General features: G+C 37.1%; 2 protein-coding genes across 2 annotated transcripts; one reads left to right on the top strand and one right to left on the bottom strand.

Annotated features, from left to right (window-relative positions):
- Positions 1-17: 17 nt before the first annotated feature.
- LOC139468043 (serine/threonine-protein phosphatase 2A catalytic subunit beta isoform) lies at positions 18-10,208 on the top strand. Its single transcript, XM_071249734.1, has 8 exons — positions 18-67; positions 347-495; positions 5,882-6,091; positions 6,841-7,014; positions 7,602-7,691; positions 7,929-8,090; positions 8,661-8,779; positions 9,109-10,208. Exons 2-8 carry the CDS (start codon positions 388-390, stop codon positions 9,179-9,181), a joined length of 936 nt encoding a protein of 311 aa, XP_071105835.1. The 5' UTR covers positions 18-67; positions 347-387; the 3' UTR covers positions 9,182-10,208.
- A 272-nt stretch (positions 10,209-10,480) lies between these two features.
- Positions 10,481-24,038, bottom strand: LOC139469059 (WW domain binding protein 1-like). Its single transcript, XM_071251188.1, has 5 exons — positions 23,889-24,038; positions 18,512-18,545; positions 18,123-18,191; positions 14,015-14,226; positions 10,481-12,579 (listed from the first exon to the last, which is right to left on the bottom strand). Exons 1-5 carry the CDS (start codon positions 23,949-23,951, stop codon positions 12,556-12,558), a joined length of 402 nt encoding a protein of 133 aa, XP_071107289.1. The 5' UTR covers positions 23,952-24,038; the 3' UTR covers positions 10,481-12,555.
- Positions 24,039-25,404: the final 1,366 nt, after the last annotated feature.

The following is a 25,404-nucleotide window of genomic DNA, read 5'->3' as shown; positions in this document are numbered from 1 at the left end:
TTGCGCACCTTACACCCGCCAGAGGGTGCTGCGATTTGTATCTCCTGTTTCGAAGCCGGGGCGGCAGGTAAACTAATTATCATATTCTATAGTTATTATGGCTTGAACAACTTTCTTCCTCTGCAGTTAGATGTGTAAGACTTCCAGTAAACGAATGGAAATAGTTTGGTCTCAATGCACAGCCCACTTTTATATTTATTGGAAACATTTCTTATGTGCATGTTGTTATGACGTCATTCGCGAAAAGCAAAATCAGCGGCCATTTTGTCTGGTCTTGATCCTATGAACAGCGTTCATTTTGTGACCACAGAGTTTCTTCATATTTCTAAATTTTGTTTTATTTCAGACATTGTTTTCGAAACTGAAGTTTAAATCAAATCTGTCCAGATGATGGTGGAAGATAGGGCTTCGGCCAAAGAACTTGACCAATGGATAGAGCAACTGAACGAGTGCAAGCAACTGTCAGAAAACCAAGTGAAAACACTATGTGAAAAGGTGTGTTGGCAGCGTAACTATGCAAAGTATATGTCTTTATTTACTTGTGGTATTTAATATATCGTTGTATGGCATATAAAGACGATGGTACATGCACATTTCTAATCTCCATTTACTTGCTATCCTAGCCTTCAAGCGTGACACAAGTTCAATGCATAGCCACAAGCCTGCAGGCAACGTGTGTTTCTGGCACTCTAAACACATGTTGAAAACAGGATTTCAGAAGTGAAGATATTCAGTTGACCTGATGAATGTTTTTAAGTCCCAAGATCATAATAGCTGCACGATTTAGAAATAATATTTGCATGTGCCTAAAATGGGGGTAAATGTATGTAGAGTATATAAGCTTAATCTGAAAAATTATGCATGTTATTTTTTTGTTGATTAATGCCTTAATCGTAAGCAATTTGTCACCAATCGGTAGCCATAGCAAGAGTCAAACCAAGGCAACAACAGACATACAAACTCTCAGAAGAATATATTTCAAGATAGTAGCAATAATTTTGTTTTCTTACCTATATATTCATACAGATGTATTAGGAAAGACTTAATTATCATGAGTTTGTGTTAAATAGACATTGAAAACTTGTCACGGGATGACTTTGGTAAATTCAATGCAACATCATACTAAAATTGCCTGTTGCCCGTCTCAATCTCACATTGATAAATATCAAACAAATGAGCAAATTTGATTTAAAAAATAGTAACTAAACTTCATCATTCCAATGAGATCAGTTTGTAGAAAATTCAAGAAAAAAATGTCAAAACACCATCAACATCTTGCAAGGCCTTAAAAGACACATCTTTTTTTATCAGTATTTGTGAACATGTTGAGGCAGTTGAGGCCAGCTATGCTTTGAAACATGCTATCAGCAGACTAAACTACATAGGCTGCGATTGGAAAACTGCGGGTAATTATACATGTTGTATTTAAATGTCCAAGGTATTTAATATAAGACATGCTTTTTATTGTCTTTAACTATTTCCCGGCAATCTTGTACACAATTAATCAAGATGGAGTGTATCTGGCAAAATGCCTACTTATCAACCCGAAATTGTGTTTGAATTATTAGATTCTGTTTATTTTGATAGTTGTGGAACCCAATGTCTCCTCTCTTTCATACCAGAGTCATAACATTTGAAAACATGTTTGACTCTTTGAAACCGATCATGTCGCAGTTAGGCAGCATTGGTATATTGACTGCTTTTTGTTGAGATCACTTAACTCCTGATAGTTACATGGGCTTTGGTCCTGCCCAACATTGAAACATGTTACATGTGGTCTCATAGAAGTCCTTACAAAAGTCACCTGTTGTGTTACAGGTCCACAGCAACCAATACTTGCCTTTAGAGGCGACTGAGTGGATCAGGTGGTCAGTCTGTGTGATTTGGTTAGCGTCATTTGACCCTGATGGCGTGGATGGTTCCTCATATTAGTCAATCACTGGCTCGTCTCGTCCAGACCTGATAATTTACTAGCTATTGTCATAAAGCTGGAATATAGCTCTGTGTGGCATTAAGCAAGATGCAAAACAAACCTTAGAAAAGTAGCTTGTTCAGATTATTATGTCCCAGTTCACATAATATGGTGTGCACATAGTCCATACTGTGACCTAGTTTGTATGATTAGTCATTCTTTATCATCTACATGACAAAGTTTATAAATAACATTCCATTAAGCTGGGAATAACTGCAGGTCGGTGTTGCAGTAAATTAGACTGCATATGGATTGTCTGTTAACATGGTTTGCGAGTGTGACTGGTTGCCGTGGTAACAGTGATTGGTATAATTACTTCTCTTATCATGCTTATTGTCATGTTTCACATTGTTGTGATAGTTACCAGGTATGTGTACTTTAAGCACAAAAAGATATTATCTCCAGTAACTTTACTGTCATTTCACATCTAACCCAGATATTTTCATCATTCCTGTGAAAAACCTTTGATTGAAATTTATATATATCTTCATTTTTTTTGCACTGATATTAGGTATTTAACTGCTAATTATATGCCACACTCTCTATAATGATCCTTATTCTGCTGAGACTAGTGTTCTGATATTGTTAATTGGTAAGTTGCTGATCAATCATGAACAGTTCGACAGATCTAGAGTGTTGGATTAACCACAGTTTGTATATCCACCAGATAAACGCAGAACAGGATATCTTTGTCAACGATAACTATAAATTTATTTACATGAATTCAGAACCCAATTTAGCCAGTATATATATTAATAAAGATGTATTAAATTACACAATTTAGCTTTGTTGCAGCGTGGTAGGCTACTTTAAATCTCACTGCATTCATTTACCTCCAGTCAAAGCTGATCTTGATCTAACGGGATCATAACTGAACACCACTCTTGACGTCACAACCATCTGATCGTGTCAAACTGTAAACAAACCATGACGTCATAGCTGGTCATCGAACGGATATGCACTGTGATATTTTTTTTATAGCACAAAGCATACGACTAATATAACAACTTAACAAACAGACAGAAGTAAATGAATTTAAAATATGGCACTTATGCAATAATTGTAATGTACATGATGTAACTGAGGGAACACAAATACCGATGACATGATTCAAAATGGCACGGCCCAGTAACCTGGGATGTAGCTCTATGCAGTTAGTCATCGAAATACAAACTTAAGGTAATTTACGGCAAATAAACATAATTCCTACTTCTCTTAAGTTATTACTGGCGTAAATACAAATGTTATACCCAAATTAACATGGAATAGTGCCTATTACAGAAGATAAACAATGAAAGAAAACAGGACAATGCTTTGCACGATAATGTTTGTCTTGAACCTAACAAATAGAATAAGTAACTTCACAACATTCTTTCTCATGATCTCTCTTATAAATAGCAAATTAGAAATATTATTTTTCTGCTACACAAATGTGTCTACTGGAAACATTGCAATAACAACATGTCCATAGACCTTAGCTGTCATCATTTATCAGGATTTAATGCGTTATAAATGAAAAGTTCAATATTTTTCTCCTCACATAGTTCATTATCATGAGGGGGCACGGGTGGCCCAGTCCTCCTAAGTTCGCCCCGATTATGTTTCTAGGATTGTCAGCACCATACCCGTGCTCGTGGGTTTTACCAAAGTGGTAAACGTCTGAGACCTGCATCAATTCAGGCTTTCCTCCCACATAAAGCTGACACGCCGTGATATAACTGGAATACTGTTAATAGCGGTGTTAAATCCAACTCACTAACGCTCATTATCATGAACTTGCAGGGCTTGAAAAATCTGCTCATATTGACAAGCGGCATGTTCAGGGTGAGAAACAAGTGAAGAAACACTCGTCCTACCGAGCGTGTACATTGTTTTCAATCGTATCAATTTACCTCTAATTGTTTTCATTAAAATATGCAGGATAATTTGGAAACTGAAAATACGTTTTCATGTCTTGTACATTCGTAGTAACAATAACGAAATACTTATTATATCATTAATAGACATCTGCCAGAGGCAAGGGTGTTATGTTTCCACCTTTGCCAAACTAGGCTGGAATTTCCAGGCTCAATCATATCACCACCAATGGCTATTACAAGTTATGTCACTTCTATGTCCCTCCTTTTGACCAATCAGATTCTACCTGTCCTATCACTAGCACTTGATTGAAACAAAATGGCATCACCCAGTCATACGATCTGATCGATAATCAAGATTTATGTTGTAAACAGATATTACCTTGCGAAGTTCTTCAAATTATTTGAGAACCTTGATTAAAAACATGAACAGGTTTGCCAAGTATGTCAACACCCAGTTGGCAAACTGTTGCAAAACTCCAGACTACGTAGGCTTCATAGTTACAAAAATAGTGCTACCTTGCTTCACTGAAGCGAGCTGTTAATATTGATTTGAGTACTCCAAAATTGGCACATAACTTCTTCATACTATCTTCGAAGGACAGTGCCATGCCTACATATCGTTGTAATGAGAAAAAACAATGTGCTTTGTAAAGCTGATTGCAATTGGTCTATTTCTTTTAGTAAACCATTCACGTTGCAACTAGCTTGCAGAGAGGAGTAATCATCCACCAGAATGCCTATTGCATGCCACTTTTGTGCTGCTGTATATGTATCGCACTGAATTCCTGATGTTCACTGTTTTGTTTCGTTTCGTAGTCACCAGTGTTGCAGCGAAGTGGCATCCATTGAATAAATTGTGCATTTTTATCAGTGGCTCTATCTAATTTTCTACGTCATTTCATATGCAGATTTTATATTTCTGATGCAAATTTGTTACCTCCATGCCGATCAAAGAAATATTAATGACACAAACTGCGTTTGCTGTATGTTGATTTCTGTATACTTAAAACATACTTGACATTGATTATGTTAAAATGGCAGATCAGAAGACGTTATCTGTGATTGGTTGGCAGGATAATTACGGATAAGCAATGGTAACCTTGCTGAGAGTTATATATCATTTTAACAACAGTTAAAACAACATTGCTGATCTTTTGAGGGATTAGAAAACTTAAATTTGTGTTCATACCGGTACGGTGATGTCTTCAATAGTATAATTCAGCTAGAAGCCTATAGAAAAAATCCTCGATAAAAGACACAAACCTTCCGATGTACTTGATCAACTGTTTGCAACCACCTGGATGGTTAGGCACTTTAGCTGGGTTTCCATCAATGAGCAGCCATGCTTTTGCACAGTCCTGACAATCTTGCAAGTCTACATTAAAGCTCGAATGTTAACTGGAACTTTGCAGAAAAAAATGCCATGGGAAACACTGAGCACTGCATATAAATAAGGAAAAGTACATCTAACCAAGCACTTTCTGCTCTAACTGAAGCACGAGATAAGGTGTAGCGAATGTGACACATGCTGGACAAGGTTAAGATTCACTGCTTAGTCATATATTATAGCTGCCATCAAAAGTGGACAGATCTATTCATTTATTGTAGAGTAAATTTTCATGAAAATAATGCTCTGAAAGTATGTAGAATAGTATTGTACATGTATTATCAATTGTATGATGACATGATCACCGTGATCAAATTAGTATGTTATCAGGTTATGGTTATCATGGCCTCAACATCTTAGATCAGGACTCGCACTTCGAACCGCCTTTTTAATCAGTATTTGATCTGTATAACATGTATAATGATCTGTTTTTATTGGAAATTAAAGTTTCTCTTTCACAACAATAATAAATATATGTTATCTGACACTATTTTGATGTCTTGATCATCAAGGGACAGTGTGGTCGCGCATTTTTGGTTTCTCCTGCTACGAAATTTCTGCAATAATGCTACAAGCAGCATAAAACCATACTCACTCTTTATCATTAAATGTATGATCTGCTGTTACTGTTATCCTGTGTTAAAAATTTGTTTTCTGTTGCAGGCAAAAGAAATTTTGTCGAAAGAGTCGAATGTCCAAGAAGTAAAATGTCCCGTCACAGTTTGTGGAGATGTGCACGGGCAGTTTCATGACCTGATGGAGTTGTTTAGGATAGGTGGCAAGTCCCCAGACACAAATTACCTCTTCATGGGGGATTATGTGGACAGGGGGTACTACTCAGTAGAAACAGTCACACTTCTAGTTGCATTAAAGGTACAGTTTTTCACTCCCATCATATGCATATAATAATGTAGAGCTAAGATATTATCCAAAGTATGAAAATCATACTTTGTTTTGCTTATGGTTGAGATCTATTATTGTATTTCAAATTTAAGGCTTTTTCCATTGTAAAGGTAAATTCTGTTGATTAACTAAATAAACTATGTCCATAAAGATCTAGCTGAAAGTTAGCGTCACAGATTAACATAAGACCCTATCCACATACCATGCAAAGACAAGCACACCTGATATGTTCTTTTGGCTCGAAGGTAGGCATTGATGTTGTACCCATCCATATATCTAATATGAAACCTTACTCAGATGATCAGTGTTTTGAATGCATGCATGCACACACACACACACACACACACACACACACACACACACACACACACACACACACACACACACACACACACACACACACACACACACACACACGATACATAAGACTGTTCTCTCTATCAATTATCTGAAAATTTGGAAGATTGATAATTCGGACAGTTTCACTGGAAACAGGACAGTCCAGATGTTTGCCTTATTGTTTTGTAAACTGAGGGTATGCCAGTTATGTAAAAAAATGTGTGGACATCTTGTATTTGGCCTTTTTAAGATAATTTGAAATTGATTGTTTTGTTTAGTGCTGTTGTTAATACCCAAACTTTATGGTGCTCCCTGTAATAACTGTTTGCATCATACAATGCAAATGCCAACACAATTGAAAATGTTTTCTCTCTTCACAGGTTAGATTCAAAGACAGAATAACAATTCTACGAGGAAACCATGAAAGTAGACAAATCACACAGGTTTATGGCTTTTACGATGAGTGTTTGCGAAAGTATGGCAATGCCAATGTATGGAAGTATTTCACAGACCTCTTTGACTATCTCCCTCTCACAGCACTTGTCGATAGCCAGGTGAGTAATTGTTTTTCAACATTCAGATTTACAGAGTTTAAAAGAATTTAAATTGTAAGAAGAATTGTGAAGGTCTAGTGAATGGTTAACTCAAAGAAAAATATATGTTGATCATCTCTGTAGAATGACAACCAGCGGCCATTTTATAATGTTGTGTACAACAACTTCTTTTTCGCTCGTAAATCACCACGAAATGAGGCAAAGATTAAATCTCAGTGCAGGAAAAGGTGTTTCAGGTTTGAGGAGTTCTAAAATTTTCAGAGCCCTGCTAGGTAGCTAGGCGGCCTCCACCATTTAGTTTTACGCCAGTTAGTTTGGAGAAGGGCCAATAACTTTTTAAAAGAGCAGGCCTGCTGGTGACATACAAATTTGTTGATAAATCCACCCCTGTACAGGATTTGTGTCTCTGAAAAACACCATACTGAAAATTTCTAAGAACGAAATGAATGTATAAAAGGTAAAGGTAACAACCAAATAGTTGGTAACATTAATACAGAATTTATATGTAGTTTCAAAATGTTCTGTTTAAATAGTTACATTTGTAGCATTGGAATAATATTCTGATTACCATCTACTTCATTTTCCAGATCTTCTGTTTACATGGTGGTCTCTCTCCATCAATAGATACACTAGATCACATCAGGGCACTAGACAGAATACAGGAAGTTCCTCACGAGGTATGTTGCAGCCATCCTGGAATACTTTTGCAGCTGTGGTATGGATGTGTCCATTTACAGTTTTTCTTGAGCACTTGATGATTACAAACAAGACATTACACGCAATTGAACAAAATGTACTGAAACTTATGTCCTGCAATTATGAAAGTGCTCTTGGAATATTTGTGTTGCATAATCCGTGAAATTATGTCTTTGCCACAACCTTAGTGGTAATTGATATTGTCATTTATCTTCTAGGGTCCGATGTGTGATCTGTTGTGGTCTGATCCTGATGACCGTGGTGGCTGGGGGATCTCTCCCCGTGGAGCTGGCTACACGTTTGGTCAGGACATATCGGAGACATTTAATCACAGCAATGGTCTCACGCTTGTATCAAGAGCTCATCAGCTTGTTATGGAGGTACTTCATTATGTTTAATTAATATATTTTAAGGTTTCATGGTCACAGCTGTCAAATGATTTCATATCACTGTACATTTTCTATTGTATCAATTACCTTTTGGGATTCCAAGTTCAGATAGGTACAGACTTAGAAATTAGTTTATTTTTTCACCTGTCTGCCATAATTATCTGATACAGAGTTGCCATGTATTCAATGGTAAAGGTACTAGGCCACAAGGAAAAGTCACTAGTCCTGTATTTACTCGTCTTGTACTTGTGGAACCCTGAGGTCACCAGTACAGTTGTAGGAGGGAACTACCGTATTTGGATTGGGTTGCCAGACTTAATTACTGCAATGTTGAACAACAAACAAACACACAATATATCCAGGAATAGAGATGAGTTAAATCTGTCTCGTCCAGATCTTGTTCGGTCTAGCTTGATTACTCCTTACATTACTCCTTACAACTCCGTACATTCACTGCGATTGAAACCAGTTTGATAACATAGTTCCTCTCTTTTTTCTGTTAGCATGTTGACATGAAAGCAATGCTCTCTCAATGTACAAAAATAACTTTTTTCCCTACAGGGTTACAATTGGTGTCATGACAGAAATGTAGTAACCATCTTCAGTGCGCCCAACTACTGTTACCGATGTGGCAATCAAGCTGCCATTATGGAACTGGATGATTCACTCAAATATTCTTTGTAAGTCTGGACTTTCTCGATTCCAGTGTTAAATTGATGACAATTTTCTATCAACAGCTACTATTGTTACATCAACAAAACCTCTTATTTTCCAGAATAATGTTTATTCTAGAATGTTTATGATGAGAAAATGTAGCATAATGACATATGAATCTAATATTTAAGCACAATATGATAACCTTGAAATGTCTTTACAAATCAAAGATTAATGTAAAGACTCAATCTACTTTGATATATTTGTTGTAATTTTTGCAAGCATATGAACATTTTTCTATTAAGTGATTCTACTTGTTCTTAGCCGTGTTTATGACTTGTTCTCATTTTTCTAGCTTGCAGTTTGACCCAGCTCCTAGACGAGGCGAACCCCATGTTACCCGCCGGACACCAGACTACTTCCTGTAAAGTGTGATGGAAGTGAGAATGTAGAGATGGAGTTGAGGAATATTAAATTCTTCAGTTACATAGACTTTGACACGAAGGCAGTACAAATTGTGCTTACTTCTTGATACTAATTAACGCAGGAAACTTGTGTTTGTCATTGGTTTCTTCCTTGAAAATCGAACAAATACATCCTCTCATGAATTTATAGAGCAATATTGCACAGCTGGCCACATTGCAGAACTTGGTATGGCCTATCTAGTGCTTTCTCTACCAGATACTTTGAGATATTGTCAACTTTTCTTAATTATTGATTCTAATGTGGGATCTCTTGTAATTAGATGTCAAAAATAGGGAGTATTACAATTATGCCACCAGATTATCTGCCAAGAAATTTACAGATTAAATGTGATGTGAAGTTAGAACAGTGCATGAAGTTAAACATTTATTTTCTTTTATGGAAAGGATAAGATACTAATTCAACTCCAATTGTGTAATCATTTCTTGTCAGTTTTGTTACATTTTTAAAAATGTTTGTTACACAAACACTTTGTTGCTCCGCCAAATTTTTATTCGTCTTTAGTCCATTTACCATCTTTGTTGTGTAGTTAGGTGTGACAATCAGTTGTGACTTGCTTATATCGCTAACAGAATAATTGGTTAACCAGGAGGATACATTAAATGTTCATTTCCCTTTCATTATTAGTATTCACTGACTGATGTCCTTGGAAACATCCACACTGATTGTGTAATTCATTTGTGTCAAAAGAGATAGACACATTGTTGTAAATCTGTGGACAGCAAAGATATGACCTGTTCTTTCTGTGGATTTGTTGAAGTATTTATGGGTGGTATACATGTATATAGAAATCTGTAAATGGATTACAATGTAATGATGTATTTAGCACAAGCAGCAGCAGCCAACTTGTCCTCCCATGTAGCAGTGCTCCCAGATCAACCCAGTTCATTTGATTTTGTCTAGCTGTTCAGAATTGTTTGGTTGCCAACAACTCATGCTATATCTATGTATGTAAAATAAATAATTTTCAAAGACACTTTCATGTTTGTTCTGTAAAACTGATTTCATTTTAGAAATGTGTTAATGTAATGGTAGTCGCAAAACATGAAGCTGAAGATGGATTGTTGGAGATCCAAGGTTACATTTCTACAGATTTGTTAAGCAACTATTGTTAAGAGATCTGCATCTTCACATCAAGCACATGTGTACTGTGTAGTCAATGACCAGGACAACCACAGTTAAAACCATATTCTGACTAATTAGATCCTTTAAAACTGTTTTTCAAACATAAAACCATCTGTATTCATTTGACTTTATTCATAAAATTAACATACAAAAATAGCACAGACAAGACAGCTCACCAATCTCATAACCAATGCAGGTTTGATACTTATTGAATTTCTGCCTGGTATTTCCATTGGGAGACAATTACAATATTATATTTAGATCTATCTGATGTTCTATACAGGAATCAATCTCATTAAAATCATATCTTAGTTCTCAAATACAAACCAAAATAATATATTTACACATGGCTGTTCTGGTTATGTGAGAAGAAAACAAGTACATGTATTACATTAAAAGTTGTCCAATTATGCATAATCCAGGAAAATACAGACATGACTTGATGTGAAATTACCTGGTAGTTGAGGCCACATTAGTACACTGTGAAGACCTCATTCAGTGTAGGTTGCTGTGATACTGCTGAAATATTGTTAAAAGTGGTGTATACCAATACACACTTTCTGCTTAACCTTTGATATCTAAATGTTAATATAAAAATGTTAAAGTGTATCACTGAACACAAATCATAAATTTTAATTGAATTCCCCTCTGCAGCTAATGATTATACATGACCAATGGTAGTATTTCTGTAAATGTATGAATGTAGATTACACTAAGACTAATAAAATTTGATATGTAAAAGGCATAACTAGACAATATTTGATTAGTATCTGACAAAACTTCCAGGAAAGAAATTTGCAAAACTGATTCAAATTCCCTGTTGCAGAGGATAAGGCAAAAGAAATACATACTTGTATTACAGGTAACCAAATCAACCTATTGTCAGACGTGTAAGTAGTCCTTAAGAAAACATGACAATTTTATATCTGTTAAGGCCATTTATCATCCAAAACTGGCTCCCACAGGAGATATTGCTTGGTTGAGGTCAAGCGATCTCTACACTGTAGATATCACTAAAGTGAAATTGCATCACAATGCTTTGCAGACCATTGTGAGATTCTGTATGTTACATGAAACAGGTATTTTCACATTTCTTTGTCCAAGTGTTTTTTCAAATGCTGCATAATTGCAAAAACATTAAGTAGCACTTCTTGTACAAGAAATACTTATAGTGTACAAATGTATGACATTCCTCAGAAAAAACATGTTTACAATATATACAACAAAGTGGAGTACATGAAACCAATGAAAGAATACAAGGAACCCTCACTGACTCATCAGATGTTAACACGACATGTCCAGGGTTTGATACAAACACGTAACATGATAATCACATCTAGATTTCACCAAGAATTAGCAAGCATCACATTACTGTCAAACGAGTAATTTACTGACAACACAAGACCATAGTGCGGAATGGGGAATGCATTTCAAAATCAGTTTTATCATGACCGACAAAATAAAGAGGTAAAACAATTGCAAAGGAACAAAGAATTGGACCTAGCCTAAACTGGACCTATCCTTTCTTGACCCACTCAAATGTAGGAACATTTTGTAACAAGTTTCAATTTAATTTGACAAGATCGCAACAGACAACTATATTTTTGTGTTTCTATTACTTCCATGTTGCCATGATTTCATACAGACCCAAATAGGGTCTAACTTTCCGAACTTTAAGAAAACATCCCTTACCTCAAGTTGGGCATTCTCAATTTTACATATCAAAATAATAGGGTCTTAATACCTTGTCCCATCAACGGGTCTCGCGCAATTGAAAAGTTGGCTTATGGACATCTTGCACATCAAAGTTTTATCTGTAGGTCTGGAAGATTTCCAAACCAAAAATACATGGTAGGTGTCACAATAAGCTTACCTCACACACTTGCTCCAGGTAGCCCGGCTAACAAAGGTTGTTGGAATACGCAACATTGAACATATATGACTGGTTAATATAGGCCTGTTTGGACATGCTATCAAATTTAGCATCTAACACTAGCCAGGTTGGGTTATTGCAACATGTAGTAAATATTCCTTTTTGAAAATCTATAGAGTAAAAGATGACTAAATACATGGGTAGGCATATCGTGTGTCATATCGTCACATGCAAATCCATGGTAGATCATTATATCCCGACATGTGCTTTGGTACATTGTAGTTATGAGGCCTCTTGATGAATCAGAGCAGATGAGAAATCTTATGGGGCATACGCAGGTGGTTTCTGAAACAACAAAATATATTGTCATTTATGTTGCAAGGCGTGAGTTTGGTTGTATGCTGTTTTGAACAGTTTGTTCGTTCATTAACAACACATTCAGCAATATTCAAGCTGTAATATTACAGCAATCTAACTAATCATGTTTGGAGCAGACAGTCCAGTGGTTGACCTCATGAGCATTGATCTACACAACTGGGATAGTGAGCCTGAATATCCCTTTTGTGGCCTTACAACAAGCATGGGTTTTTTAACAGTATCTCAGTTAAACAGAATATCCCGTTGTGTCAGCTGACAGTGGGAGGCAGGCGTGACAGGTTGAAGATGCTAGTCATGCCCACAGAAAGGCCTGGTGATAACCCTCCCCCCTAGACACACACCACACCAAATGCCCCCACAGTACTAGCATCATAGCAGAAAAGTGTATGTCAGGGACACACAGATACATAGGGATGGGTATTGGAGGTCTAAAGTGTATCACAATATTTTGCAATGCTCAAGGCCTTATTGCAATACGTATCACGATATATTGTATAATTCTAAATTTTTATTTCAGAAGCAATCTGATACATTAAGGTATGAATTGAAGTTCATAAATGGAACAAAACAAGATGCTGGTACAACATAATGTTTACTCAATCAATTAATACACAGCCATCTTGGGGCCCCGGATGCTTGCTTCAGGGTATCGAAGGCATTTTGGCAAGTATACAACATTAAACACATGATAAACATCGCTATTTGAAATCACCCTATATATCGAGCATGAAAACAATTGTATTGTGATACGTTTTGTGGAAAGAATGAACCTCAATTTACCAATAATACCGCACAGCCTTACAGATAGACACACACTTGGACACTCACATATGGACCCCAATTACATAAAGCACAAAAAATACATTATTGTGTATACAAAGAGTTTGAAAACACACACACAATAACACAAGCATGCACTCACACACACTAACACACACACTAAGCACTAAGGAAACCCTAAGCTACACACAGCTACAAATGCAAAATCCTTTAGGAAGTGAAAATGAATGGTACTTCTAAAGTACCGTATTCGACGTAATAAGTTCCCTTGGCGATATTTGCTAATATATAAGCTAGTGAACAATCACAATTAGCACGCTTTCGATTGATAAATGTACACAAGATTTATTTATTCGTGAATAATACCAATTTCATGTGTTATATGTACCCTTAATTATGGGCAATTAAATTCTGGCAAATATATCTCTTGTGTGTTATACGCACAGACTTTTCTTTTGTATCATTTCAGGCTGTCAGTATTAACCCCGAAATTTACGATTTTTCAACTCTGTTTCATTTCTCACCAAAATTATATTCTAATAAAAGCCCCCTATTTCTAATTTTGAGAGAGCCCAGGGCCCTTATTACGTTGAATATGGTATGCTACAAAATGTGGTCTTACTTGTTCTGGCTGGTATGGAGGCGGGGCGGTGGCAGCCTGGTGCTGTACTGCTGGGTAGGGGGGAGGTGCAACAGACACAGACACAGTCCCATAGGCTGGCTGGTGGTGGTCAGGGACCATAACGTAGGCGGGTTGATATCGGCGGCGGCGGTAACAGCAGACAGAGCAGCAGGTGAACACAAGGAAGATGATCACCCAGATGAACCAGAACCCTGGACATTGGTGAAGGAGAAGTGTTGTCAGGTTTGTTCATACAAATTATTACCAGCAGAGAACCATAGGTACAGAAGCTCACCTCTAGAAGATAAAGCAAACGTAAGTGACGTTACGTGTAAATCAGCTGTTTTGTTGACAAATTTCAATTAATTAGAAAAATGTTCATATTAGTATATTTATCCTAATACAACCTTGTGGAAAGATCCTATATTCGATCCTTTTAAACACAGAACCTAAACGAGCCTCTCCTCCAGGGGCGCTCTCCATGTCTCTGACTAGGGTTACCTCCCCTTGCCCTTTTCAATTGAAACCTACACAAAACTTCAGACATGTGGGGCCTAAGAGTTGTTGTATCAGGATATGTATACTAATATCATAAATATACTAATTTATATCTTATCCTGGTACACCAAAGCTTATCCCACAGTTGGCAGTCGGGTCTGTGGTTGCGATGCTAGTCTGTCTGTAACCTGGACTGGATTATGTCGCAGATCGCACGCCCCAATTTCATTAATTTTGCATCACCTTTCACATCCTTACTCTTACATGCTAAGCTAGGCTCCATTGTCGAATACTTGTGCGACTTAGGATATGTGATGCTTGGAGGACCGGATCTTCAAGTTGTAGCTGACAGCACAAGCTCAACAATCCCACAGAATATTTATTGTGACTAATGCGACACGACAGAAATATCTGGTATTACAGTACACAGGAAGACTTCATGACGATGTCAGTGCTTCATGGCCTAATGTGAATGTTACAGTTGTAGTCACAAGTTGTAGTGTATAACACAAGAACTCCAGATATTCATTGCAACAAGAAATAAATTTCTACCAAACACTCAGTTGGAGGTTTTATTGACGATCTCAATACGAAGCACAAAAGCATTGCTGAGTGTTGTAGTTGCAGATATTGTTCTAGACGAGACCTTTATGAACAAAGTCTTTGAAGAGTCCATTCTAATTCACAATGTGTAATCTATATACACTCAAGTTGTATCCTATAACAAGAAGAACTAACATAATTATCCCTAAATGTGTTGGAACACAAACAGTGAGCATCTCGCAAGTACTCAGCAATAGGTTTTTATGATGATCTGAATGCTTAACACTAAAGCATTGTTACATGTAAAGGTTGTAGTCTCAGGTTGCTGGATATATCAACAAGAACTCAACAATCTCAAAGGAATTTGGGTATGACACAACAGAAAATAAATGAAATGTAGTGCCAACACTCATGGCTTGTGAGCCAAAGGGATCTAAACCTGCATGCCTGTAGACCTGCAAGATAGTTGCTAGCAACCTAACGCCATGGTATCCCTCAGTCTTGCTGTCAGGTGCTAAGGGAAGAAACAAGTGTCTTTGTTTAATAGACCTAGTTGACTCCAGGTACGACATAGAGCCTGAACTGGACACATTGCTAGATACCCAACCCATGCTTGCCGTAAAAGGAGACTATGCTTGTTGGAAAAGGCGACCAACGGGATCGGGTGGTCAGGCTCGCTGACTTGGTTGATGCATGTCATCAATGCTCATGATGTCAAGCACTGGATTGTCTGGTCCAGACTTGATTATTTACAGTGAGTGAGTTGTGTTTAACGCCGCTTTTAACAGTATTCCAGTCATATCACGGCGTGTCAGCTTAATGTGGGAGGAAAGCCCCAAGAGATGCAGGTCTTAGACGTTTACTACTTCGGTGAAACCCACGAACACGGGTGTGGTGCTAACAAACCTAGCAACATAATCGAGGCGAACCGTGATTCGAACCCACAAAGGTTTCTGGCATGCCCAAGGGATGCAACTCTGCACAGTGAATTGCGGCACCTTAGACGACTGGGCCACCCCTGTCCCCGATTATTTACAGACTCTTAATTCTCAGAGGCCATTTATGAGAGGGACTAGCCTTGGGGCTAGTTTCAGACCGATCATTTTCCCTAAGAGACCAAGAGGCACTTTCACGCGAGATTCGAAGATTTACATGTGAGGCTTTCTGGAATTGACTACGGGTAATCAGCTATCCAACCCTTTACATGTTAGTTTTATTAAGATTTGTTATATTTCTTTGTAATGGCATGACATTTTTCATTATTTATTCATAAATTTTCATCATTACTAATAAGGATATTAGTGAACAAACTTGTTTTGGTTTACATACAAAAATAATGTCCAGCTTTACCACAATATATTTGTTGTAAAATTCTGATTTCTTCCCCATTTCTATCAATTTTTTTTTTTTTTTTACAAAGCCATAATAAATTAATTACCAGATTCTCATTCAACTTTTGAAAAAAAGTGAAGTAGCAGGCATTTTACAAAGTATGCATGGTAATCCTGTTATATCACTATCTGCTTAAGAGTGTTCATTGTATACCTGGACTAGTGTTTGTTTATCTATTTTATTTATTTTATTCAAAACTTTATTCATTACTGTTGCATTAATTTCAGCGAAGTTGTGTGTTAACTAATCAGCAGATCGCACCAACTCAGTTATTGACAACGACCACGATCAGATTATAGCTACTGGTGCTCTAAAACAAAAGTCAGTTGACAGAGAATGGATACATAATCATAAATGACATATTTTGACTCGTTAAAAGTCATATGTGTTGTAGTTTGACTTAAACATGGCAATATTCTTTTTGCGATCAAATTAGCTAAAATACAGGAAGGCTCTAATGGTGACCCACCAAACTGTTCCAGAGGTAAACATGCCCGATGTAATCAAAGTGTTACACTTATGATTATTATTAATAATTTATAAATAATTATAAAGCTGCAACTATAAAGTTATCCGATATTGGAATAGACAATTGCTGGAAAAATAATAGTTTCAGATACAATTTCTTCCGATCATTGCATCAAAATACCTCCAAGTTATATTACTGGGTATTTCTTATCCGAGTCACTGGTAGATCCGGGAGAAAATGTGTGTACAGCTGATTGTTATTTCCGGCTTTGTTTATGAGATAAATACATACTGTATTCTTAATCTCTGCAAAAAACAATGTGTAGCAGAACAGGAAATATAACTGTAATGGTAAACCATCATGTCCAATGATAAACACCCAATGCCATTTAGAAAGTGGTCAAATGTAACAAATGTTATATTTTGGAAAACACTTAAGATTATGGTACTTTTTGGGGTTGAGTCTTTTCCCAGAGTAAGGCACCTTTTGCCAGCACACAAAGTCAGCATTCTAACCCACTCAGCCACCACTGCTTCCACATAAGTGTTAGATCGCTGTCTCACTCTGGAGTGTGGGTTCGAATCCCGGACAGGACTCAACCCAAAACAGTACGAGAATCTGTACTTTGGTCTCTGCCTGAAGCAATATGATGTAGCTTTTGACTGCGCTTAGCCTAATACTCAAAATATTAGTGTAATGTCAGCTTGAGGGGAAGTGAAGGTACTTAACTCTCACTCTAAGCATTCAAGCATTGCGTAAGATTGTTTACTGGACTATGGAAGCCCCCAGAAAAGACTGCTGCCAATAATCTATTGCTGAGGCCTGTATGGTCTCTGTAATTCCATATCAGCTCAAATGCATCTTGGAACACCTGGAAACATAAAGACTCTCCCCACTCTTGTGTCTTAGAACCAGACTCATAGTTCATTCATAAGAGTCTTCGTATTCACGAACTACTTTAAATATACTAAGTGCTGGCTCCATCAGCCAGAATTGAAAACTTAGATCTATGCCAAACTCAGAAGCAGTAAAGTCATTTTGATTGATTTGATTGCATATTTGTGAGAGAACTTGTATACTTGGTCATTGATAGAAGAGATTGACATGGTGGTGGCACTTTGTCAACGATGTAATGGTGCTGAATTGATCCAAGGTATTACACACCTGGATACGAGGATGCATATGACACACCAAATAAATACTCACACCAAAAACTGTAGACTGAGTGATAGCAACAGGACGTGGTATCAAAGGCGCAGCAGTAAGCACTGTACTCTGTCAACAAGAAGAATACATAAACACATGCTACAACAGACTCATTGACTACACAACAGGCTTGTAAGTTTCACTACTTTATCATAAAGGTTTACAAAAATTACTTCAAACAATAGGACTAACTATTCTGACATCTTCTGACAATATCAAAATCTCAGTTCAAATCTTCAAATCACTCTCAGTACAAGTGTTATGTACATAACTTAGGTAAAGGGCTGAAGTTAAGGCACGTCATATGATCAGACAGGCAATGTTCTAGTTTCATGATCAATTGTTTACATCATGCTACATAATAAAAATATGAGAAAAGTTGCACAAACCTGTACAAAATGTACTTCCACATTGTGCATAACACTGGAAGAAAAAAGAAATGTTTTTAGACATCATGGTTAAATTCCCTAAATAACTCTTAATCTTAGGAGACAAACATGTCATGTTTCAAAGCAGTCCCAACTTTCTTACCTTCATATTTGATGGCACTAAGGCAATAATAATGTGTTTCTGGAGCCTAAACATATTCGCCCATTTTTTTAGAGTTGCACCATAGCTTTAATCTCATCCTTGCCTTGTCCATATGTAATGCCACTAGTATAAATTTGTTCAAGAAAAAAGTTTTAAAAAAGTAACCAATCTACTGTGTTTTAGATGGGATGACATGGGAAACAAATACATATTTCCTTTTGGAGAGTAAATAACCTAACTTAGATTTTGAAACAAGTTATCAAATGTACTAAATTAGTTATGTCAGTGGGACAATTTTTAATGCTGTATCAACTATATTCCAGCTACATGAAAGCCAGTGAATACCCCAGTTAAACTAGTACAATGTATCCGAACACATGAGCACTTTCCTTCACCACTGGGATACGACACCCAATAAGCCAAACCACAGAAGCTAACCATCTGATCTAACTTTGCCGTCTCTTATGACAAGAAGTTTGAGTGAGTAGTGCTTACATCGCTTTTAGCAACATTCCAGCAATATCATGGATGAGAGCACCAGAAATGTCCATCACACATTGTACCCATGAGGGGTTCAAACCCAGCCCTTCGGCTTGATGAGGGAACAACTTAACCACGAGGCTACCCCACTGTTCCACTCGAAATTGGAAGCTGGGGACCTATTCCCACACGTGACTACATCTAAGGGTAGGCACACATTTGACTCATAATAATACATGGTTCATTCTAGAATTGAGCCACCAAACTTAAGGCCTTTTCAAGGCAATTATCCTACTTTTAAGAATAAAAGGATGCAAGTGCGCTTTCAAACAGATTCATGAGAACATTCTTGCTTTATTTCACTATCAGAACGGTTTCATTTGGTATTTCCAAAATATTCAAGTCAGCAGACCAGTATTTCAATATTACATATGGATCATGTTACGGACAAATCATTAGTATAAAAAACGATAAATTTAAAAGTATTATTTGACAGCAGAGATAACAATATAGTTGCCAAATTCAAGGCATTTTTAGTAAACCTTAATCGGCAGATGGATATTTAAGGCCTCTTTCAGGCCGGCCTATTAGATTCAAGATACAAGCAAACCCCAATGAATGTACCCATAGCTAAACATACTTCTTCAGGAGGCAAGTAACAATATATGACCGTGTATAAACATATTATGACTGTCAATGTTCATTAATCAAAGAAAAACATACCATCCATAACAACAGGATGCTTTGTCATTCCAAAGTCACTGCTTCCTTGATCATAATTTGATGTCTCACGGAATCATCTTGCTACATGGTGTAAGTGGATTGAATGATAAGTTTTAAGCCTCACACAGAAGGAATTGCACAATAGGGAAATCTTTTGTTGTGAACAAAACAAGATGTTATAAAGGTATATCCAGAAAAACTTAATTCAATTGAGACATTTTTTGCTGTGACAAATCAGTAAAATAAGCTGGAGTTTGTGACCTTTGGAAAATGGACAACTCAAGGAAAGACACCTTTCATCTTGCAAATTCATGTGCATGTACTAATGGATGTGTCAATTATGAGTTTAGTACACAGCAAATTTGTGTACTTATTATTTTTCCAAAAAATATATTTCAGTTCATTTACTCAGAACAGCAATGACCCTTATTTTTCAAGCAAATTGCATATAATACAACAATTACTGTTTCCTTCTTGTCATCCATGTTTTCATGGTATACTATAAACCCTACACCTGTGTACATTGTATTTGTCATCATTCGCCTGATGCTTGTTTATGACTTTATTACAAGTATCATTAGTTGCAGAACCACTAAGATTATCTGACAAAGACTATGCAAAATAACTCAATAACATTCACCCCTGCCTCTGAGGGTGTCAAGGATATACATTGTACATGTAAAGTAATCAGAGGTTTGCCTTTGGCATTTCTCATGTATGGGGTAATTATTTAATCTAAGATTGGGTTATGAATCCAAGTCTGAAATGGTGAATGTATTACATGTAATGTAATATGCACGTGGCAGCGCAGCAAGAGAGCAATGTTGAGTTGAGTTGCAAATAACATCAATCAAAAAGTTAACCGATAATAATAACCGTTGATTGATTAATCAATGTTATTTTGCACAGTGAATACGTCAAAAGTAAGTGTTTATATACACTGAAAGGCAAAAGAAACGTCATGTGGATGTATCATAAAAAGATCTTTATTTTCAAATGCTTATATATGTAAGTAAAGACATCGGAGAAAGTCAGTGTTTGACCCACATGAAATTAACAGTCTGGGGAATGTTTTTGCGAATTGTGAATTTGGGGAGGCACCAGAAGACATCACAGCTGGGGGGTTCAAAATCAGTACCTGGTGTGGCCACCATGGGCATTGACTACAGCCACACATCTCCTGTACATGGAGTGGACTAGCCTGTTGATGAAGGCCATTGGGATATGGGTCCATATCCTCAGGAACGATACACGCAGTTCTGCTGCAGTTGTCGGCCTTGGGCGTACGTCATTGAGTCGGCGTTGGATCTCATCCCACAAGTGTTCAATGGGATTCAAATCCGGACTGAGGGCAGGCCAAGGCATGATTTGGATGTTGTGCTGCTGGAGGAAGTCCCTGGTGATTCTGGCAGTGTGGGGACGGGCGTTGTCTTGCTGAAAGGTGTGGTTTTGATGACGGGCAAAAAGAGGCATGATATGGGGTCTGAGGACTTGGTCAATGTAGCGGAGAGCTGTGATGCCATTACCCCTGCCTGGACCAATATTCTGAAAGACCACAGGTCCCACTCTCTAGTTCAGTCCGATTCCACCCCAAACCATGATGCTTGGGCCACCCCACGGGTCTCGTTCCATAACACGAGCATCAGCATAACGTTCGCCCCTCCTTCGCCAGACCCTGACTCTGCCATCCACCGTTGAAACACAGTAGCGATTTTCATCAGTGAAGATGATTCTTCTCCATTGCTGTTGACGGCAGTTTTGATGCTGCCTGGCCCATTGCAGTCGGGCCTGTTGGTGACGATCTCTCAGGATGGGTACACGAGCAGGACGGTGGCACGAGATGTTGTTGGCAGTTAGGCGACTTCGGACTGTACAATCACTGATGGCACGCTGGTGGTTGCCAATAGTTTGCCAAGCTGTTTCAGTGGCCATTCAGAATCGGTTCTGCAGATGTTGGCGTATCATGAACCGATCTTGTCTGGGAGAAGTGACTCTAGGGCGACCACTACGCGGTCGGTCATCGGTGGTGTTGTGGCGTTGACATTGAATGCATTTGTAATGACCTGTGCACACTGGCCTGCTTGCAGTCTTCCGATCGCTTGTTGTCTCTCATTTCCTGATAATCTTGGCATGGCTGATGAATCAAAATAACGAAAGCCAGCTTAACAGTTTTGGGTGTCCTTCACGATATGCACGTGCTTCATGTTTTTGACAAGACTTTTCCGCAACTGAGTCCCATTGCACTTTTGTAGGCTGCGTTTGGGCAAAGCAATCCATTTTAAACTCAATTGTTAAATGGACTTTAAGGTAACAAAAAGAAGCAGTAGAACGTTAAATGAGTTTATTGACCACAGAAAATGTAACTGCCAGTGTCTGTTAAGTTTTATCAGTATTTTCAGAAGTGACAATTCTTTTGCCTTTCAGTGTATGTAGGATTATACTAATTTAAAGCTGATGGAATACAGCCATTTATGGTCATGGAGTGAACCGTGGACTTCCGACATCAGTTGAGAGAAGAACACAAGTTAAAATCTCCCGAAACGCTATATATATTTGAAAATATTTGATTGTTACAAAGACATGTGACATTGAACAAGTTTCTTTGTACAGCTGCAGATGTATGGGATATTGTTCCTTCATGTGGATATTGACGGATACATTCCTTGAACAAGGTAACTGCTGGATATTATACAAATAACTTTTGTCGCTTGTAATTACAATATTTGTATTTTGTTTTCATTTATTTGGTGTAGCACAATTGGTCTGTACATAAAAATATATATCTATTAATAGCAATCAGTTGTTACAAAGTACTATGTTTCTGTTTATTAGTATTTTTAAATATATATAGTAACAGCTGCAACTAAAGAGACACAATACTGAATTATATTATTTCTGATAAAATTAAATACTTGTTTCAGATACAATTCATCTGATCATTGCATCAAATTTCTTTGAAATTATATTCTTGGGTATTTTTAACCAAATCACTGGTAGACTGATTGAAAATGTGTGTACAGCTGATTCTATTTCTGACTTTGCTTACGAGAAAATACAAAAAATAATCTATATTTCTGCATATAAAACAATGCCCAGCAGGACAGAAATACAATTTCAATGATAAAACATCATGTCTTGTGATAATGTATCTCAAATATCACCTTCTTATTGACCAAGTTTGTTATCATCTGTTTGTTTACCTGAATTCTCTGGAGGGATACTATGTATTTTTTTACTGTGCATAAAAGATGTTTCTCCCTTTCAAGTCGCATATGCTTTAATCAACAACAAAAACATGTCAGTTTGGCTGCTGCTCTTTATTGTATATCCTTTATAATGATACACAGCATCTCATTCTTCAATCCTCCGATACAGGAGTCACTTTGCGCAGCACATGCAGCGAGAATAAGCCAAGCACAAGTCAAACCAGTCATAAACATAGTCTAGAATAAGTAAATTTTGATTTCGCGAAGAAAAAGCTTAGAGCTCCATATTTCAACAATTTCAAACAGGAAGTGATGTTTGCCTTAAAGAAAAACATTTATTGTCGCAACCAGAGACCATATACCGATATCGGTATATGGTCGCTGTCGCAACATACACACTTGCTTACATTTTAATTTCCCCTAGCACCGCCCTGGAGTCCATGCATGTCTTCTTAATTTCTATCTAATTCTCTTTGATTACATTTAATGAGGTCATAGGTTCCTAATGATTGTTACGTTAATGAAAATAAATATATATTTCCTGATTCATATTAATTAAAGTCTAAATTTTAAACTGAAGAAAATATTTTTGAAATTATTGCGACATTTGCAAAATTTGACTGAAAATATTTCATGTTTGAATATGGACACTGATTACATAAAACTTGTTCCATCGTCCTGTCCCCTTCAGTTCACTCTACAGTTAATACATTAGTCTAATAGACCTAGTTAGAAACACGACGTTACCTAACACACCGTTAGTAGGTTAGCATGTTTTGTTTCACTTCTGCATGTAATAAATGGATCGCGCGTTATTGTCACTCACCCAGGTCGTTTCAAAAAGACTGACAGACAGCAAACTTGACAGAAGCCCCTTCGAAACACTCATATTTTCTTCAACAAAGTCGTGACAAGGATTTGGTTGAAAACATCAATTCTGTTTCCTTATCTCTCTCCAGTTATTGCACAAGTCACATGATCAACCAAGGGCGATAAGTAGATCTGGGGCTCCTTACAAAGTTTTTCCAATGAAAATATAATATACAAGAGGATTCGGTTTGAGACACACCATGTTATTGAGCCTGCACTACATTAACTGGGTTCCTCTGCCGGTACTCACTGCACACCAAGCGCATTTCGCCTATCTTTTTATTTGTTCAGGTAGACAGGAACCCAGTCAAAAAAATAATCATGACAAAATGGACGGGGAAAGAATTTTTATTATCACAGGCCACACTTTTAGCTGTTTTACGCCCCCCCCCCTTTATTTTTTAGAACTTGCTCGTCTTTATCCCGCCGATAAGCTGATAGCATATTGCACACAAAAATAATTTCTAACACGGACGCACTTTACGCTGTTTCAGGCTCACCCCCCGCATTAAACTATTTTTATTTTTTTTATGTAGTAGCAGACTGAGAAAACTGAAAATAAATTGAATTGCTCTTTCCCCACCTACCGATAGGTATTTTCCATGTACAAAATCCTCAGAGCAAGTAAAACAGTGTGGCCTAAGTAGTATATATATTTGTGTTTCTTAGATATCGTGTGTGCCTTGTAATGAAGATAAAAGATACATTAAGTCCTATATATGAAGTGGTCTTTCAAAATTGTAAATAATTTTTTATATAGATCTACATGGTATGAAAAAAACGATAGATAAGAACTTTTATTTTATAACTCATTGTTCTCACATGTAACAAATGCTATCCAATACAGAAACCGATTTAAATATGTACATCATAATTTACATAACTATACACAGCACCAGAATGTGGGAACATTCGTTAGAGTCCAGCAGCTGTGTCAAGTCATTTTCCCCGTGTGGAGCTGACCTCGTTTAATAATATAGTATCGATGTATTGATTGTCGCAAATTTATGAGGGAAAATATTTGTGAATGAGACCGTGAAGTTAACTGCTACCGACAAATACACGTATCCAAAGTAAATTTCGTTTTCACTTTATATTTATTAAAGAAACTATATTCTTCGCACCAGTCTTTTCCTTCTTCTCTCTTTCCGAACTAGCTTCGCATACATGGCAATCATTTCTTATATATTTATATCTCATAGCAATGTAGATCTCCATAGAGAAAGTGCACGCCTTAAATTGTCGAAAGCAAGATACCCCAATTGGCATTTTTTTATAGGCAGCAATTTTGAGTATAGATTTGTAAAAGAAACAGGGCCTGCTAAAAAAAAAAAAAGAAATAGATATGACTGTCACGTTTATTCCTGGAATGTACACAAGACTTAGGATCACTGCCCATTCCTACGTCATGCAGGTCAAAGTAGGGACGGAGTTATCTTCCCTTGACTCTTAAACGTCACAATCAGAAATAT

This window comes from Haliotis cracherodii, unplaced genomic scaffold (assembly GCF_022045235.1).
Source record: "Haliotis cracherodii isolate W230 unplaced genomic scaffold, xgHalCrac1.p SCAF_2, whole genome shotgun sequence".
Taxonomy (NCBI): domain Eukaryota; kingdom Metazoa; phylum Mollusca; class Gastropoda; order Lepetellida; family Haliotidae; genus Haliotis; species Haliotis cracherodii.
Note: the sequence above shows the minus strand (reverse complement) of the source record. Positions and strands in the feature narration are given on the sequence as shown.

Coding starts and splice junctions, on each gene's coding strand:
- LOC139468043 (XM_071249734.1), top strand. CDS start 388: ATGATGGTGGAAGATAGGGCTTCGGCCAAAGAACTTGACCAATGGATA. Junction 496..5,881: donor TGAAAACACTATGTGAAAAG/GTGTGTTGGCAG, acceptor TTTCTGTTGCAG/GCAAAAGAAATTTTGTCGAA. Junction 6,092..6,840: donor CACTTCTAGTTGCATTAAAG/GTACAGTTTTTC, acceptor CTCTCTTCACAG/GTTAGATTCAAAGACAGAAT.
- LOC139469059 (XM_071251188.1), bottom strand. CDS start 23,951: ATGAGTGTTTCGAAGGGGCTTCTGTCAAGTTTGCTGTCTGTCAGTCTT. Junction 18,546..23,888: donor GTCTTTTTGAAACGACCTGG/GTGAGTGACAAT, acceptor TTTTTCTTCCAG/TGTTATGCACAATGTGGAAG. Junction 12,580..14,014: donor CTCCATACCAGCCAGAACAA/GTAAGACCACAT, acceptor TTGTTGTTTCAG/AAACCACCTGCGTATGCCCC.